Source organism: Gallus gallus, chromosome 9 (genome assembly GCF_016699485.2).
Source record: "Gallus gallus isolate bGalGal1 chromosome 9, bGalGal1.mat.broiler.GRCg7b, whole genome shotgun sequence".
Lineage (NCBI taxonomy): Eukaryota > Metazoa > Chordata > Aves > Galliformes > Phasianidae > Gallus > Gallus gallus.
In genome coordinates this window covers 19,933,146-19,948,300 of record NC_052540.1, presented here as the reverse complement: position 1 = coordinate 19,948,300, position 15,155 = coordinate 19,933,146, and the positions used below count along the sequence as shown (strand labels likewise).

At 50.8% G+C, this 15,155-nt stretch overlaps 1 protein-coding gene across 19 annotated transcripts in view; it reads right to left on the bottom strand.

Annotated features, from left to right (window-relative positions):
• MECOM (MDS1 and EVI1 complex locus) overlaps positions 1-15,155 on the bottom strand; it is a 322,351-nt gene that overhangs the window by 36,745 nt on the left and 270,451 nt on the right. For 15 of the 19 annotated variants that reach the window (XM_040706082.2, XM_025153589.3, XM_040706084.2 and 12 more), the window contains one exon: positions 6,624-6,758. In XM_040706082.2, coding sequence (XP_040562016.1) covers positions 6,624-6,758 — 135 coding nt within the window. Of the gene's footprint in view, positions 1-6,623; positions 6,759-7,111; positions 7,858-8,114; positions 8,842-15,155 lie in introns of those variants that run through there. The other 4 variants (XM_040706089.2, XM_015291753.4, XM_046898797.1 and 1 more) reach the window with 4 other exon arrangements.

Genomic DNA, 15,155 nt, shown 5'->3' with positions numbered 1-15,155 from the left:
TAATGTTCTTTGGGGGCACACACAAGAGGACACACAGGTGGTGCTCACACTCACGGTCCTGCAGCTCCTTGTTGATGCCAATGCTGCAGAGAACATGTGCTTCAAGCAACACCTGTTTTTCTGAGGTCAGAAGCACATCTATACAAAGTCATTAAGAGAAACCAGAGTGACTTTCCCCAGTATTTTTCCTCCAGTGCTCACGCTATCCCATCCAGTACACTCTGACTGATCTTTTCACCTCTGGTTGCAAAGTAAGGACACATGGACCAGGAGGCACACAAGGAGGGTCTTCTCTGTGCAGCACTGTGCTGCACTGTGCTGCACTGCATCTCATCCAGCTGCAAAGTCCTGGTGTGATGCAGCATCTTCCCTGAAGCCATGGGACAAATCACTCAACAGGGTGCAAACTCTGGAGCCAGCTGTCCAGCCCGGCTGTATTGGTACTCAAAAATACTGAAATACCAGAGATGATGAAGCAACTGATCAGAAACTGCCTGGCCAGCCTCTGTGGGGAGAGAGACGGAGGGGCACCCAGAAAAACTCCTTTGATGAGGATGAGTGATGTGTTTTATTTGGCACCTCAAAACTAAGGCCCACTAAAACAAGGTCTGAGTCTCAGATTTCCAGCTCTGGCATTCTGACATTCTTATTATTAAAAAAACAACTATAACGATTACTAAAAATAGTAAAGCTCTGTGCATACAAAAAACCCACCTGCTCTAAGAGTTTATATATCCAATTGCTTTCCACTGAAATGAAACATACTGAACATTAGAAAAAAATGATCCTGCAGGTAAGTATAACCGGATTTCAACACGTCCTTATTGTTTAAGGCTTTTTTTTTACTCTTTCCACCTAAAACCTCACAGGAACTACCCTCTGTGAGAAGGCACCGGCCTGCCCTGTGAAATGCAAGGGAGAAATGTAACCAAAAGAAAAAAAAAAGGCCAAGTCCAGACGCGCTTTTCACATGCCCTGGGATCAGTGGTGTGTGACTGCAGTTTATATAGCATCGGATCCAGGTCTGGAAGCACTTTCTGAGTTGAGGGGTCTAAGGAGGCAGCGGCCAGGAAGGCCTTGTGTGTCTGCCCTCTGTGTGTGCTACTGAGCAGGAGGGAAAGCTCCCAAACTGCTGCCCATGAGGGGGGAAGGGGAGGGGAAGAATGGAACACGCGCAATTTACTTTTAAATGGATGAATAAGGCCTCATTGTTATGAATCCCAGTTTACTTTTCCCGGTCAGGCACTTGAAATTTTATTTATGCTTAATAGACTGCATTTGGCATGTGTAAAGATGACAGAGGCGTGAATTATGAACGACCTTCCACCCCTGCAGGAAGTTGTAATAATTGAAATAATAGCAAAAAGGCGCTCCCTGTGAACGGGGCCCGGGGCTGCGTGCTTTGAAGCGCCCCGCGGGGCAGAGGCCGTGTCGGCAGGGCCCGGCCTTCCCCACAGCCACAGCCACTGCGAGGGGAAAAAGGAGCATTTCTGCCCCTGTCTGTGAGCTGCCGTGTGTATGTGTCACTGGGAAGTGGGAGGATGAGCGGAGAACTGGCTCTGGAATTGATGGAGGAAAGCTGAGGAGAAAGGTCCAAATGGCGAAAAGTCAACTCTTGGTCTGTGGTGAAGAACTGCTGAGGCTGGAGGGCTGTACTGGGAGAGCTGAGCCCTGCTTCAGCATGTTCTCCTGAAATGGCATATGGAGTGTCCATGTCTGTTGAACTCCAGGCAATCCCAGCACGGGACATCCTGCTCTGCATCCCCTCCCAGTGATGCTCATGCCTTCCTCCATGGCAGGTTTCTGGTGCATATTAGACCAGGGTCTGAATTAAGGACTGCCACATCCAGACACTGGATTGATCCCACAGCTCCTGCAGACACCGGCACGACCCCACTTACCCCCCTGATGGCCGCCTGCACCCGGGCCCGCACAGCTCTGCAGAGAGGGCACAGCCCTCCAACATCCCACAGCCACTCCTGAACACCACTCAGTAGCAGCCACCCCACTGTCTCTGCGAGCATCTACAAACCTCCAAACCCTGCCGTGCAAGTGGGACTTGACAGCTCTCATCACCAAACGGCATCCCTGCTTGCAGACAGCACGCCCTTCTGCTTTTATTAATCGTCAATGAAGAGCTTATCGCCTTGCAGAGAGGCGACAATTAGCTGCCGGTTTGGTGCTGAGCAGCTCCTTGCAGGTCACGTCAGGACAGGCCGAAGCTCGAGCAGGATGCTGGCAGCACTGGGCTGCAACAACACAGGCACTGGGCAGGAGGCTCAGCACAGCATCACCTCTAATTGCCACAAATGGAAAACCGCAGCTGATGAGCTCCTGGTTCCACCAGCCCCATGCTAGCACGACCTCGCTCCACTGGAAACAGGTTTTCAGTGGGAGCTGGATTAAGCTTTATTTGCTTAATAAACTAATAACTCGTAGGAGGAATAATGACAGAATAGGGCCCCGCATGAGCTCAGTGCACACATGCCCTCCTGACCCATAACAGCCAAAACCTTAATTTCACTCTCTGACAACAAAGCCTCAAAACTATTCGTTAAACACACAACTTTTGCAGGTGGCTGTGCGTCTGGGGCTGCTGGAGGAGCCTCCGTGTTTCTCTGCCTGGGAGCTGCACGCCGTGCCGGGGGGGCAGAGGCAGTAAAACCTGAAACATGAGGCTGTGCCTGCAGATTGCAAAAGTTTGTAAAACTTGTAAGATGTGATCGGATCTGGTGCAACCTACAGCAGTAGGTTCACTCACCTCCGATTGTATCACTGACACTGTGCACATTGTTAAGAGCGTTACTCTACTGTTATTTCTCCCACTGCAGGGGCATATACTCAAGTATATAGGAAAAGAGCACACATAAAAACAAACCAACAAGAAACCTCCTATTTCAGCTCACGCAGCAAACCAAAACCTCAGCAAGCTGACTGTGAGCCACGTGCAACTTTCCATTGATAAAACAACAGGAATCTTCCAGGAGACCTGGAAGCTCACTGCAATTTTACAGCGTTATATGGCCACATCACTGTCACAGGTCTGCAAGCAGTAAGACAGAAACCATTTCACCAGTTCTAATTCAAAGTGCAACCAACATTTCCCTACATAAACAACAACTAGAATAAATAAATGCAAGGAAAGAAAGGAAGAAATAAAAAAACAAAACAAAACAATGACAGCTTAAAGGTGACTGTGATCCCAGCTTAAAAATGTGCTTAGGACTTGTCACAGTCCCTGACACACCATCACTACTACAGTTACTGTATTTTCAACCACACTTTCATTAACATGTATATTTAAAAATAATGCTTCTGCAGAGACGACAGCACTGCCAGAAAGTCTACCAGGGCTAATCGTTCTGAAATCAATAAAAAGTGGAACTAATAGATACTTAATGATAGATAACGCAGGAAACTTGTCCAAGTTAGCAGAAACTGCTATTGACTCCCGACTTCGAGCTGAAAAAACACATTCCAAGCAAATAATAGTGACAAGACTTTGCAGCTCTGCACACACTGCAGACTCTTTGGGGAAAAGGAAAAAATGAGAGCGTGCTGTTTGTGGAATTTTATTATTCATATACATCTTGAATTACACGCGATCAGGTTAGATTGGGTGCGACAGGAGATAACAGGAAGACAGCAAAGAGAAATCCTAGATCAACTTTGTTTGAAATAAAAAGAGAAATAAAAATGCAGCTTTTAAACCCTCCTCCACCTCCAATCAAATGAAATACGAGTTGCATCCCGCGTGCATGTTTTGACTGCATCCCACCATTATCGAGCTGTTCATCTCAGCAAAGCCCATTTCTACAGCCCTCTGAAAGAGCCCAGGCCTTTTGTAAAGCTGATCCCAAGTGATGAAACTTAACCTCAAACATGAGTCGGGGGGCGGGGTGGTATGCCTCTGAAAAAAGTCTGCTCGAGAAAACAACAAAAAAATGTTTTTCTTTCACTCTTTTTGTGAAATGCAGAAGGTGCAGCTTAGCAGAGCGACCAGATTACACACCGGGCTGAGCTTCACCGAAATCCTGCCTCGAGCAGTCTGGGAATCATACCTGCCTGTCACTCAGGCTTGAATTTAGTAGCATAAACTTGCGGCCAGCGCGAGGCTGAGTGCTGGCAGGATCTTGTACCTTTTCAGGTACGGCACAATGTTTGCTTGCGAATTTTACAGATGAGTTGAAGCAATTAGAGGAGAACAATTACTGCTGATCAAGTGTCTGTGCCTCGGGAGTGCAGGAGAGCTCCTGTGGAGGGGATGCTCTGGGTGCTTTGCGGGGTGCCGAGGTGCTGCCCCAGGGATGTGGGCACAGGGGGATGTGGGCCGCAGCCCGGCTCAGCCCACACCCTACATTTCTGGGGCTGCATTGCTTCTGCGATGCTCTGGCTCGAGCTGCAAGCACTGTGCATGCTCTCCGCTTTACCTTGCTGTTCTCTCTTTCTTTTTTACTGCCTAGGAGCTACAGGAGCAGACCGACACAGCGCAATGCACTGCCTTGCATTTGTCACTCCTACATGGCTGCGTCTGGCCATGTAACGTCCATTTCCCAGTTTGCCTCCCTATTATATTTTATATTACCTCTCGTGAGCTCGTGCCAGAGGAAAGCAGAAGGAGGAGCTGTTAGAAAGGCTTTTTTTGGTTTGAGATTCGAGAGCACATTTTTAGCATTAACTTTTTAGGTCCTGGTCATAAAACGCTGGAGTACGTGTACAATTCCGTGGGTGAATGTGCAGCGTTTCCAGAGGGCCAAATGGGCAACAATCTCCTGCTGACAGCATGCAGCTCACGGCGAGCTACTTGAACGACGACCCATTTTTAATTTCCAAATCTCAGCAACAATAAGCCATAAAAATATGGAATTATGAACGGCACGGCACCGTGCAAAATAAATAACAAGTCTCCAGTGAATGAAAGAAATTATTGGCAGCCGTACAGCCACCATTACCAAATCTCAGAAATGTAAACACTAAAAAAGAGAAAGTTACAAGCACCATAACTCTCATTCCAACAGCGTCCCAGCACCAGTGCATGGCTGCGGCTCCGGGCAGATGCTGCTGTTCCAACCCAGCACATATTTCCCATCGCAGAGCACCACTGCCGACGCAAACGCCGTGAGTCGCTCGGACCAATTCACGTGATTCCCTCCCTGCCCTCACCTATTTCTGCCAGCTCTCATTATGAAACGTCTGAATTTGCTGTTTCAATTAGCCCGGATCGTTTCCTTTTCGTATCCCTGCTCCATAAATGCTCTGCGTTGAGAGAATTTACCGCTTTTCAGCATGAAGCATATTTCAAGTTGCAAAATGCATTTTTCATTTACTAATAATCTTTATGGTTTCTTTAGCTAAACCAGCTGCTATATAAAAACAAATGCTATCTCGGCCAGCCGGGTCGTTCCGTGCTACGTGTGCTCCGGGCTGAATTTTCAAAGTTGAAAATTAAAACAATCCTCTGTCACAGCTCCTGCTGAAGTTAATGGGCAGCAGTTTTAAGCAGCAATGTGTAGGAGCGAAGTGCACCGCGCTGGGGGCTGAAGGAGCAGCCTGCCTCCCATCCATTTCCTTCACGTAAGGAATTTGATTGGAAAGAGTGATTTCTAATGGAAGCTTCGTGCCTGGTTGTGATTCTTCTTTCAATACTGTCAGGGCAATTAAGCCAGCTGAAAGTAATCTTTAATGTTCACCTGATGCGGTTAATTAAGCGGTGAAAAACGAAACGCCGATTAAAGGCACCTAACACTGCGTTGCAGGTATCGAAGTTTGAACGTGCAACAAGAACACCCCATCAGTTGGTTGGTGCTTTGCTATTGTGTGTATTTTACTTTCTTAAAGCACGGCTCCCTCAACCTGACTTCACCCGCGGAAACGTTTCGTAGCGGCGCACGTTATCCGCAGACCAAAGCAAAGCCTCACTGAGGGAACACCTAATAACTCATCAGCGTAATTGAAAACAAAATGCGTCGCTGCGTCCTTCCTCCCGGTCCCAGCCTCTCCAACACACAGCAGAAGTAACACTTCAGCCTAACAAAGAGTGGATTTAAGCGCGCCAAACAAAAAGAAACAGCAAAGCATCGGAGATCCCGGCTCAGCACAGAAGCAGCATTCGTTCTAGCAAAGTGTTCGGGAAGGCATGATAATATTTGTGCACGTGTGCATTCAAAGGCAGAGCCCCACGCGTGCAGCTGTACGGGTGGGATTATCAGCTCTGCATCTTCACCTCCACTCTTGCCATTAATTGCACACGGAGGTTTCTGCTTAACGCAACAGTTTCGGATAGCAACGCAGCTGGAGTGGAACGGGAACCAGAAAACGCCTCTAATCCCAAATCAGCACATAATGGCTCTGTATTCCTAAGAAAGCAGCCTCCATTTTTATCAGGTACGAGATTAAAAATAATAAGAGCATGAATTAAAAAGTGTAGGAAAAATAGGAAAATTCATATAGTCCGCAACCCAAAATCAAAATTACTCTATTCTGCATTTCACATCTGTGCCTTCTCTTCTGCCATAACAGCAAACAGGCCAAAATCTGTTGTGAATTGCTGCTTTTTTTTTTTTTTTCCCTGTGACACCTTAAAGTTCCTTAAAATGTAAGTCCAGAAAGTGAACGCCACATACCTGATCACTTATCTGACATGCAACAAGGTTGTGCTGATCGTAGCATCCAGCAAACTTGATGTATTTGAGCCAGTTTCCTACATCTGGTTGGCTGGCGTCTATGCAGAACTTCACATTGCAAAACTCATCCAAGATCTAAAAGGAAGAAGACGAAAGGTCAACCTTTGTGCCGCTGTCCGGGAGCACCAAGCAAGGAAAAATCAGAGGGTTTCAGAGAAGCACATGGGTCATAATGCAGGGATGCAATAAGAACATGCTCCCCTGTGAGAACTTATTAGGAATGGTCAAAATGCAGAGATAGTTATAAAAGGACAACAAATGTGCTGAGAAATGCCTTGACAAATGTCTACACGTAATGGAGACGTTGTCTAATTATCGCTAAGAAACTCTGCTGACTTAAGAGGCGTTGGCATTTCTCGGCATTTATTTCTGTTTAAAATTAAGGTTTTAATTAAACATGAGCTGCCAGGGAACGGAACAGCAATTACAACAAGAAGTGGCAGTGGTTTCATTGGAGTTTTCTGCTTTGGTTCGGAATGTGTGCAGCCCGCAACTCCCACTGAGTCCTTTCGGATCTGTGACCCCAACCCAAACTTTGGGGGGGGGAGGTGGCGTTATTTATCTCACTTTAATACTTGTGCTTCCCAAACAGCACTTAAATCATACCCCCCCCCCCCCCCCCCCCCTTTTAATTGAAGCACAATAGTAGAGCTCCCCGTGCCAAACTCGAGAAAATAAATGAAAACCAACGTAAACACTCGTGCAAAACATGGCAGTGTTCGAGACACGGCAATAAACGGTTCCAATTATGCAGATAATAAACAAATATAAAGAGATTGCTTGTGGACAAGAGGATGTCGCACTCTCATAGTGGGACAAACCCGTGCTGTCCACGGGAGCACTGCCAGGCTCGGCCGCAGGCTCACTGGGGCCTGTCCTGCATCCCGCACGGAGCTGCTCCCCCCGCACCGCTTTAAACTCCCGCAAACCGAAACGCAGAGGGAGACGGGGGCCGTTACCCCAGCGGGAAATGTTCTCGTTCACGTCAAGAGGCAGCGCGCTGCCGGCCTCCGAGCTGAACGGACGGCGATCCCGGCACCGTGTGACGCTGAGCGCACGAGAAGCCACGGACGGTCCCTCGCGGGGCTGCCGCTGTCGCAGCCCGCATTCACTCGGGGAGCCCCGCGGAAAGCGCTCCGCCCGGTGCGGGGCTGCGCGGCTCCGGCGGCCGCTGCCCGGGTCACGGCCCCCAGCGGGGCCCCGCGGGCGGCGGGATCGGGATCGGGCCCGGCCGTGTGTCCGTCTGTGTCTGTGCGTGTCCGTCTGTGTCTCCGCAGCCCCACGCGGGGCCGTTCGCAGCGCGGCCGCTTCCCTCCTCTCCTGCGCTCCCCCCCCAGCCCCCATCGCATCCATTTTTCCAAAAAAGTGAAAACCGAACCACAGCAAACACAATCCCGATCCAAGAAGAGCCCCCCCCGAGCCCCTCAGCACCTCACAACCCGTGGGCGAGCCTCATCCCCGCGGAACGTCCGGACGGCCCCGGACCCCTCTCTCTACTTATTTTATTTTAGGGGGGGAGGGGGAGGTTATATTTGATTTTCCCTTCCCGAGCAAACCCCGCTGTGCCCCCCGAGGGGGGGGTGGGGGGGGCTTCTCGGAGGGCAACGGGGCCGGGGCACGGCGGCCCGTCCCGCGGGGCCCGGGGGAGCCGCGCTGCCCGCTCTTACCTTGTGTCGCCGGGAGCCTGCGGGGGCAGGGAGGGGGAGGAGGGAAAAAGATCCTTCAGGCGGCGGGGAGCAACATCGCGGCGTCAAACGCGGGCGGAGGCCGCGGCCGTCGGGGTGCGCTCCACCATGGGGCGGGGGTCGGGGGGGCCCGGGGGGCTCAGCGGCGGAGGGGCTCGGCGGGCTGCTGCCGGCTCGCCATCACCTTCCCCTTTCGGCCCCTCCTGGTCTTATCGGCTGGCTCAGCGCGCGCGTGTGTGTGTGTGCGCGCAAAGAAAGTTATCGGGAGAAAAGGGGGGGTGGGGGGGGAATAAAAAAATGATAATAAAAAAAACAAACCACCACCGAAAAGCCCTCTTGAACGAGAAAAAGAAATAATAGTAAAGAAAAAAAAAAACAAACCAAAACAAACAACAAAAATAACGCAGCCCCGCGCGCCGCACAAGAAAACAAACTTCTTTCACTTCTCCGCCGGGGATGGCAGAAAAGTGTGCGCGGGCGGGCGGGCGGCTCTCCCCTCCCCACCCCACCCCGCCGCTGCCCGCGGCTCTCCGGCCCCGCCGCACCCCCGGGCAGCGCCCGGCCCTGCCCGCCCCCCCTCCCCGCCCACCCCGTCGGGTCCCGCCGGCCGCCGCTCCCCGCGCCGACACTGTCTCTTTAAAAGCGGGGCAGCGCCGGCCGCCCCCCCCGCCCCGCCGCTTCTCCGCCGCCACCCCCGGTCGGTGCCCCCCCCGCCCCGTCGCCCCGGGCGCTCCCGGCTCGCTTAAAGCGACAGCGGCCCCGCGGCCGGGGGTCACCGCCAGGTCGCGGAGGAGCGAACCGGAGCCGATCCCCCCCCCGCATCGCGGGGCCGCCGCGCCGTGCCGGGCCCCCGCCGCGATTCCTTCTCCCCCCGCGCCCCGTGGCGGCGGAGCCGCGCTCCCCCGACGGCTTCTCCCGGCGCTCCGCCGCGGCTGCTCGTTCCTACCGTCATCACCGGCACTGCGATTAGCAATGCGAGTTTCTAACGAAACGCAACTTTTTTTTTTTCTTTTGCCTTTTTTTGCCTTTTTTTCTTGTTTTTTTTTTTTCCCTTTCTCCCATTCCCCCCTCTCCCCCCCCCCCTAACACCTCCACCCCCTTCTTTTTCCCTCTGCTCGGCGAATTTCCCGTTTCCTAAAGGAGCTCTTCTTTATTTATTCGGTAACGAATGCCGTGAATGGAGCCGGCGGAGGTTGGGCTCTCTTTGCCGCCGGAGCAGCGCCCGCCCCGGTCCCGCTCCCACCGCCCCGCGGGGGCTCCGCGCTGCCCCAGGACCCCCCCGGCCGGAGCCGACCCCGTCCCGCAGCGTTGGGCACCTCCCGACTGACTGCGGTGTGCTTCGGGTATTTTAGGGAAGAGGGCAGAAATATATATATATATATGTATATAAAAAGAAGGCAGAACTGGATCTTTTACTGCGCTTTCCCCAAGTGCCACCAGCTTTTTTTTTTTCTTTTTTTTTTCTTTTTTTTCTTTTCTTTTTTTTTTTTTCAGTGCAAATATATTTCTCAGCCCAAAAGTCGATTTTTCTTTCCCGGGGGGCAAGGGGAGGGCGAGAAAGCGGCTGACATGAGATGATGATTAATTCGTCTCAGCGGCCTGTTATCTGTGACATTGAACTGTTATTTCAGATAATGGCCATTGTTCCGGGCCGGGTGGGAGCGGGCCGGGGCCGGAGCCCCGCGTTGGGGCCGGGCGGTGGGACGGGAACAAAACCCTCGGGGAACCTGGGGGAGATTCCCAGGGCGCAGCGCCGCCGGGTTCCTCAACCCCCGTGCCGTGCATTGGTGGAGCCGCTCGGATTTTTTTCCTCTTTTTTTTTTTTTTTTTTAATTTAGCCATAAATTGGACCGGCTCGAGCTATGAGCTGTTCTATTTTCTTCCTGTCAGGATGAGGGATTTGTTTTATGATGCATTGTGTATTAAATACAAGTAATCTGGGAAACTGATTGCTCGAGCCCATAGGCCTGATCAGAGGCCTCGATAGGAGCCGGAGCTCCCCCCTATGCACTCCCCCCCCCCCCCCCCCCCGAATACACACACACACATACACACACACACACCGCTGTACGCCGTGCCACAAAAGGAGGAAACGCCGCTGGATAAACAAAAGGGCCTCCGGTACCGGCACCGGGAGCCGCCCGAGCGCGGCCGCTAGGTGGGGCGCGCCGCCGGGACACGGCACCGAGCGGGGACGGAGCGGGGACGGAGCGGAGCGGGCGCTGCTGAGCCCCTCTCTCCGTTTGAGGGTGAAAAGTCACTTTTGGGGAGTTTTCTCTCAGCGCTCCCTGGGGCTCGGTCGTACCCCTCCCCGGGAGGAGGAGGAGGAAGGGGCACTCTCGGAGGGCTCACGGCCGCTCCGCGCTCACACACGTACTGTGTTTTCCTTCTCTCCTTTGGAAGACGGCTGTGGCCTTTTCTCCCTCCCGGCGGAGGGCTCGGTAGGCGCTTCCAGAGGCCCAGCTATTTCCATAGGGTCCCTTTGGCGATTGTTTATTTAAAATCAGCCGCTCTATTAGTGGAGGCAGCGAGGAGTTAGTGCTCGGTCTGCTAGCGATTCCCACCGGGCTGTAAGCTGATGCCTCTTTTAAGCCTTTAACTTCATGGTCGTCCCAGAAGTAGAAGTTCTCATAATGGAGACCCTATGGGCATCGTGCATTCCAGCACATCATTAAAGCACAGCAAAGCAGCTCAGCCACAGCCAGATGAAATAACGGCACTGTCCGCCTTTAATGGGCTTCCTGTGGCCCGACACCGCCGAGGACAATGGCGAAAACTCAGACAAGTCGCTGGTGATTTTTCAAAGCACCATAAATGTTCGCATTAGGCTTAATATTATCCTTACATTTATAGACCGGGCCGCTTCATAACCGCATTTTTAAGTGGGGTTTAAAGTTATATTTCTCAAGGTGACTAAACACAACACCGAGCATCCTGCTGAATGCTTTGCTGAGCGCCTACGGGCCTGGGGAGGGGGCGAAGCACAGCACTGTGTGCAGCAGCCCTGCAGTATCCCTGCCGCTGCGGGATGGACCCAGGAGAGCAGTGCTGAAGCAAATCCCACCCGCGGATAGTGACTTCAAAATGAAATAAAGGATTAAGTGGAAGAAAAAGTCGAGGCGAGCAGAGCCAGCAGCAGTGCTGTGTGTCTGGGGTGAGGAGCTGGGCTCGGCCTGGCCCTCTGTGCCCCAACCCCTGCCCTCCCGCCAGGCCAGAGGCAGTTTTCAAGCAAAGGAGAGGGAGAGGAGGAGGAAATTAAAGGTAAAAAAAAAAAAAATGTAAATAAAAAATTTCCCTTGGTCTGGAAATGGGCCCAACTGAAAGCATGTTAATCTCCACCTCAGTAATTTGGTTCTTCTGGAGAAGACAGAAGCCCTGCTGCTGTGCCCTGCACTTCATAAATCACGTCTTTATGTGGACAAGGTCAGGGCACCTAACAGCTCAGACATGGGCCTTTGCAGTGGCTCGGAGGGCTCCGGCATGTTTATTCTCTCGCATAGATCTCCGAGGAGCAGTCCAGCACGCTTCTAATTACTTTTGATTATTTTCATTTGCTCAGGTCAGGCTGGCTTTGCCGGCGCTGCTGCAGGGTGGGTTTCCTCCCCCTGGCTGATGGTGGGACGTGGGGAGGGCAGTTCTGACACCCCCTTCCCCGTGTCCCCAGGAATGGTGTGCTGTGGTGGGGGGACATGCGGGGGCATCCAGCTGGGATTCCCTTCCTTATGCCAGGCAGTTGGGAATGCATAACCACGCACACACCTCAAAAATACCAATTGCTTTTGGGAAAAAAAAAAAAAAAAAAAAAAAAAGAAAGAAAGAAAACCAACACATCCCTGCAAAAAGAATAGAAGAGAGTGTGGTGTATGCATGGGTGGCAAAAATTTGCAGGATTTCTGCTGCTGCAATGGGGCTGTGTTCAGAAAGGACAGCACGCTGCCACAGCCCCCAGCCATGCCCCACAGCACTGTGTCTGAGCCCCCTGTCCTCCTGCTGCACCCAATGTAGCATTTTATAGCCGGGATAAATATATATATTTAAGTATATGTCAGTGCCAGCACGCACAGCACCCTGTGGGCAGGCAGTGTGGGCTCCAGGTGTGTGTGGAGCTATCACCATACCTCCATCCCATCATGCTGGGGTCACCCATCAGGTACCAGTGCAGTCATAGCTGATGGATGAGGGGAAATTTCCTGAACAGGGGCTGGTGGATGAGAAGGGTTTTTTTGCATGCTCTGAGGCACACTGGTGGGGTTTGAGTCTGGATCCTTTTGGGCCCCAAAAGGGCCCAAAGCTCCCAGTTTTTCTCCTCTCAGTCTTCCCACTGCTTCCCCTGCCAATGAACATGCTCTGTCACAGGGTGCCAGAGACTATTGCTGTTTGCAATTGCAACGTTCATTGCTTCAGTTACAAACCTACTGGACACAGAGCAATTGAATGCATGGCTGCTTAATGTGAGGGACGGCCTCCCATCCACCCAGGAGCTGTGCGTTTTGTGGCCCTTTGCCTTTCTCCTATTTTTGAAAGAAAATTCTGGAGGATAAGAATTCAATGGGAGTCCATTAACACTTCATTTCCTCCAAATTTTTAATTTTCAGTCCTTTCCATTTGCCACACAGTCCCATAGCTCAGCACTGGATGGGAAGGGTGCACACAGCAGGTGTGGGTCCCTACATTATCCCAGAGTCACAGGATGGAGACTGGGAAAGGAACCAACAGAGCAAGGGAAACACCAGGCTGAAGGGGATCGGAAGGGTTAATAAGCAGAACTTTACACTACAAAGATTAATGTGATGCATAGCATGTAATTCTACTTTAGTAATCAATTTTAGGAATGAGTGGCTATTTTCAAAGCATTCCTATTGTAGCCAAGGTTTTAACTAGGCGTACAAGAGTGGACATAAACACCTGTGGACTTTATAAGAGTACGAAGCAATTTATCACCCAATAAAAGCCAAACACTCATTTTAAAATTTTCGGGTTTGCATTTGCTGTTTTAAATGTACATATGTGAATGCTTCTAGCACTGCTCACAAGCAGCAGGATGCACACTGCACACACAGTAACACACGTGCACTTCAGTGGGGCACAAAAACCTGCTACAGGAGGTGTCAATAGTTTCATCCCACCTACATTTTGCATTAAACCCATTGTGACAATCGACTGGAGTTGTCTAAAACCTGCACTAAAGGGGCATTAAGTCAGCTGGCATTGGAAATTACTGGAATTCGATTTTCAGATAAACCACAAAACTTGATGAGCTACCATCGTTCTGGCTGAATTAACTCATCATCCCTGGGAGCAGTGCAGTGTGGAGGACAGGGGCACATAGTCCCTTCCCAGCAGGGCTCTAGCAGCTGGTTCACCCCCTCTTATTGCACAAGGAGAGGAGCCCCACAAGGGACCAGCACTGCTGAGGCATTAGATATCATTTGTATGAGGACAGGAGGTGGAGAACGTTTTATTACAAGCTCATTATGAAACTATAAATAGGTTGATATCCCCACAACAATTCAAGTCATGCTTGTAGATAAGTCCAAGGGCTGGAATTCAGGAACGTGAAGTGATCTGGCCAATGGACATGCTTGCAAGTTTGATCCTTATCCTCTGCAGGCACACTCCCTAGCACTGAGACACAGAGCACTTGGAGCACGGGTGTTGTTTCCACAGCCCAGCTTCCCAGCTGTGTGCAGGTACCTGCCCCAAAGTGGAAAGCAGGTCCCAAGCAAACGCGTGACTGGTAAATGCTTAACCAGCCATGAACATGCACGGCAGCTGGGCTCAGTGCATAGTGAAGTGCTGCTCCACATAAATTAGTCACACATGGGTAAAGGAGCAGGGTTGGTTCTGAAAACTCTTGTTCCAAGAGCAACCTGGTTTGCACAAAAGAGCTTGGGTGAAGCTGCAGAGAGGGACAAGGAATGGCAAAAAGACCATCACGCCTACCAAAACCTACAATGTCTTCCAGGACTCACCATGTCCACCAAAACCCATCACATCCACCGAAATACACAACATCCACCAAAGCTCATATTGCCCACCAAGAGCCACCACGTCTACCAAAACCCACAATGTCCACCAAAGCCCACCATGTCTACCAAAACCTATTACATCCACCCAAATCCACCATGTCCACCAACTCAGATGAATGCTCAGGAGTATTAATTCTTCTCCCATCAAGGAGTGGGAGGAAGACAGTATTTCACTGGGTTTCTTGCAAAGGTTCTGTGAAGGCATACTGCAACTTCCCTTTGCCTGCTTTAGGAACAGTGTAATGAACAACAAGCATATTTTGCTCACCAGAAAACTCTACTGGGGAATGTATTCGATACAGGTGTCAGAATAAACCTGTTCTGCTAACCAAAAAAATGTGTCTTGATCACAATGGGTTATTAATGAAATGGCTATGAACATCAGCATATACTTGTGGCAGATTTCTTTCATAAATGAGTTGAACATTTTCCAATTTCAAGAAAGTGCTGCTACCTATAAACTGGGAAATTAAGGGCTTTTCCCCCTAAGACTTAAATCCCCCAGGGCACTTATGTTCTGGCATGCATCCCTTATTTGCTGAAGAAATTTCAAACTTGGTAATTTAGCACCATACTGATAAAACGAAGGAGAAAAAAAAAAAAGAAGTGAGGCATGTGTGCATGTGAAGGAGGAGGGAGGTGAGTGGTATAGCTGCAGGCGGTTTTTTCCCGTGGCTTTTTTTATACACAAGTCATGCTGCAGATTTTGTATGAGATTCATAGAGAAAACATTCCCAAGATAAAATATATAAGATGCA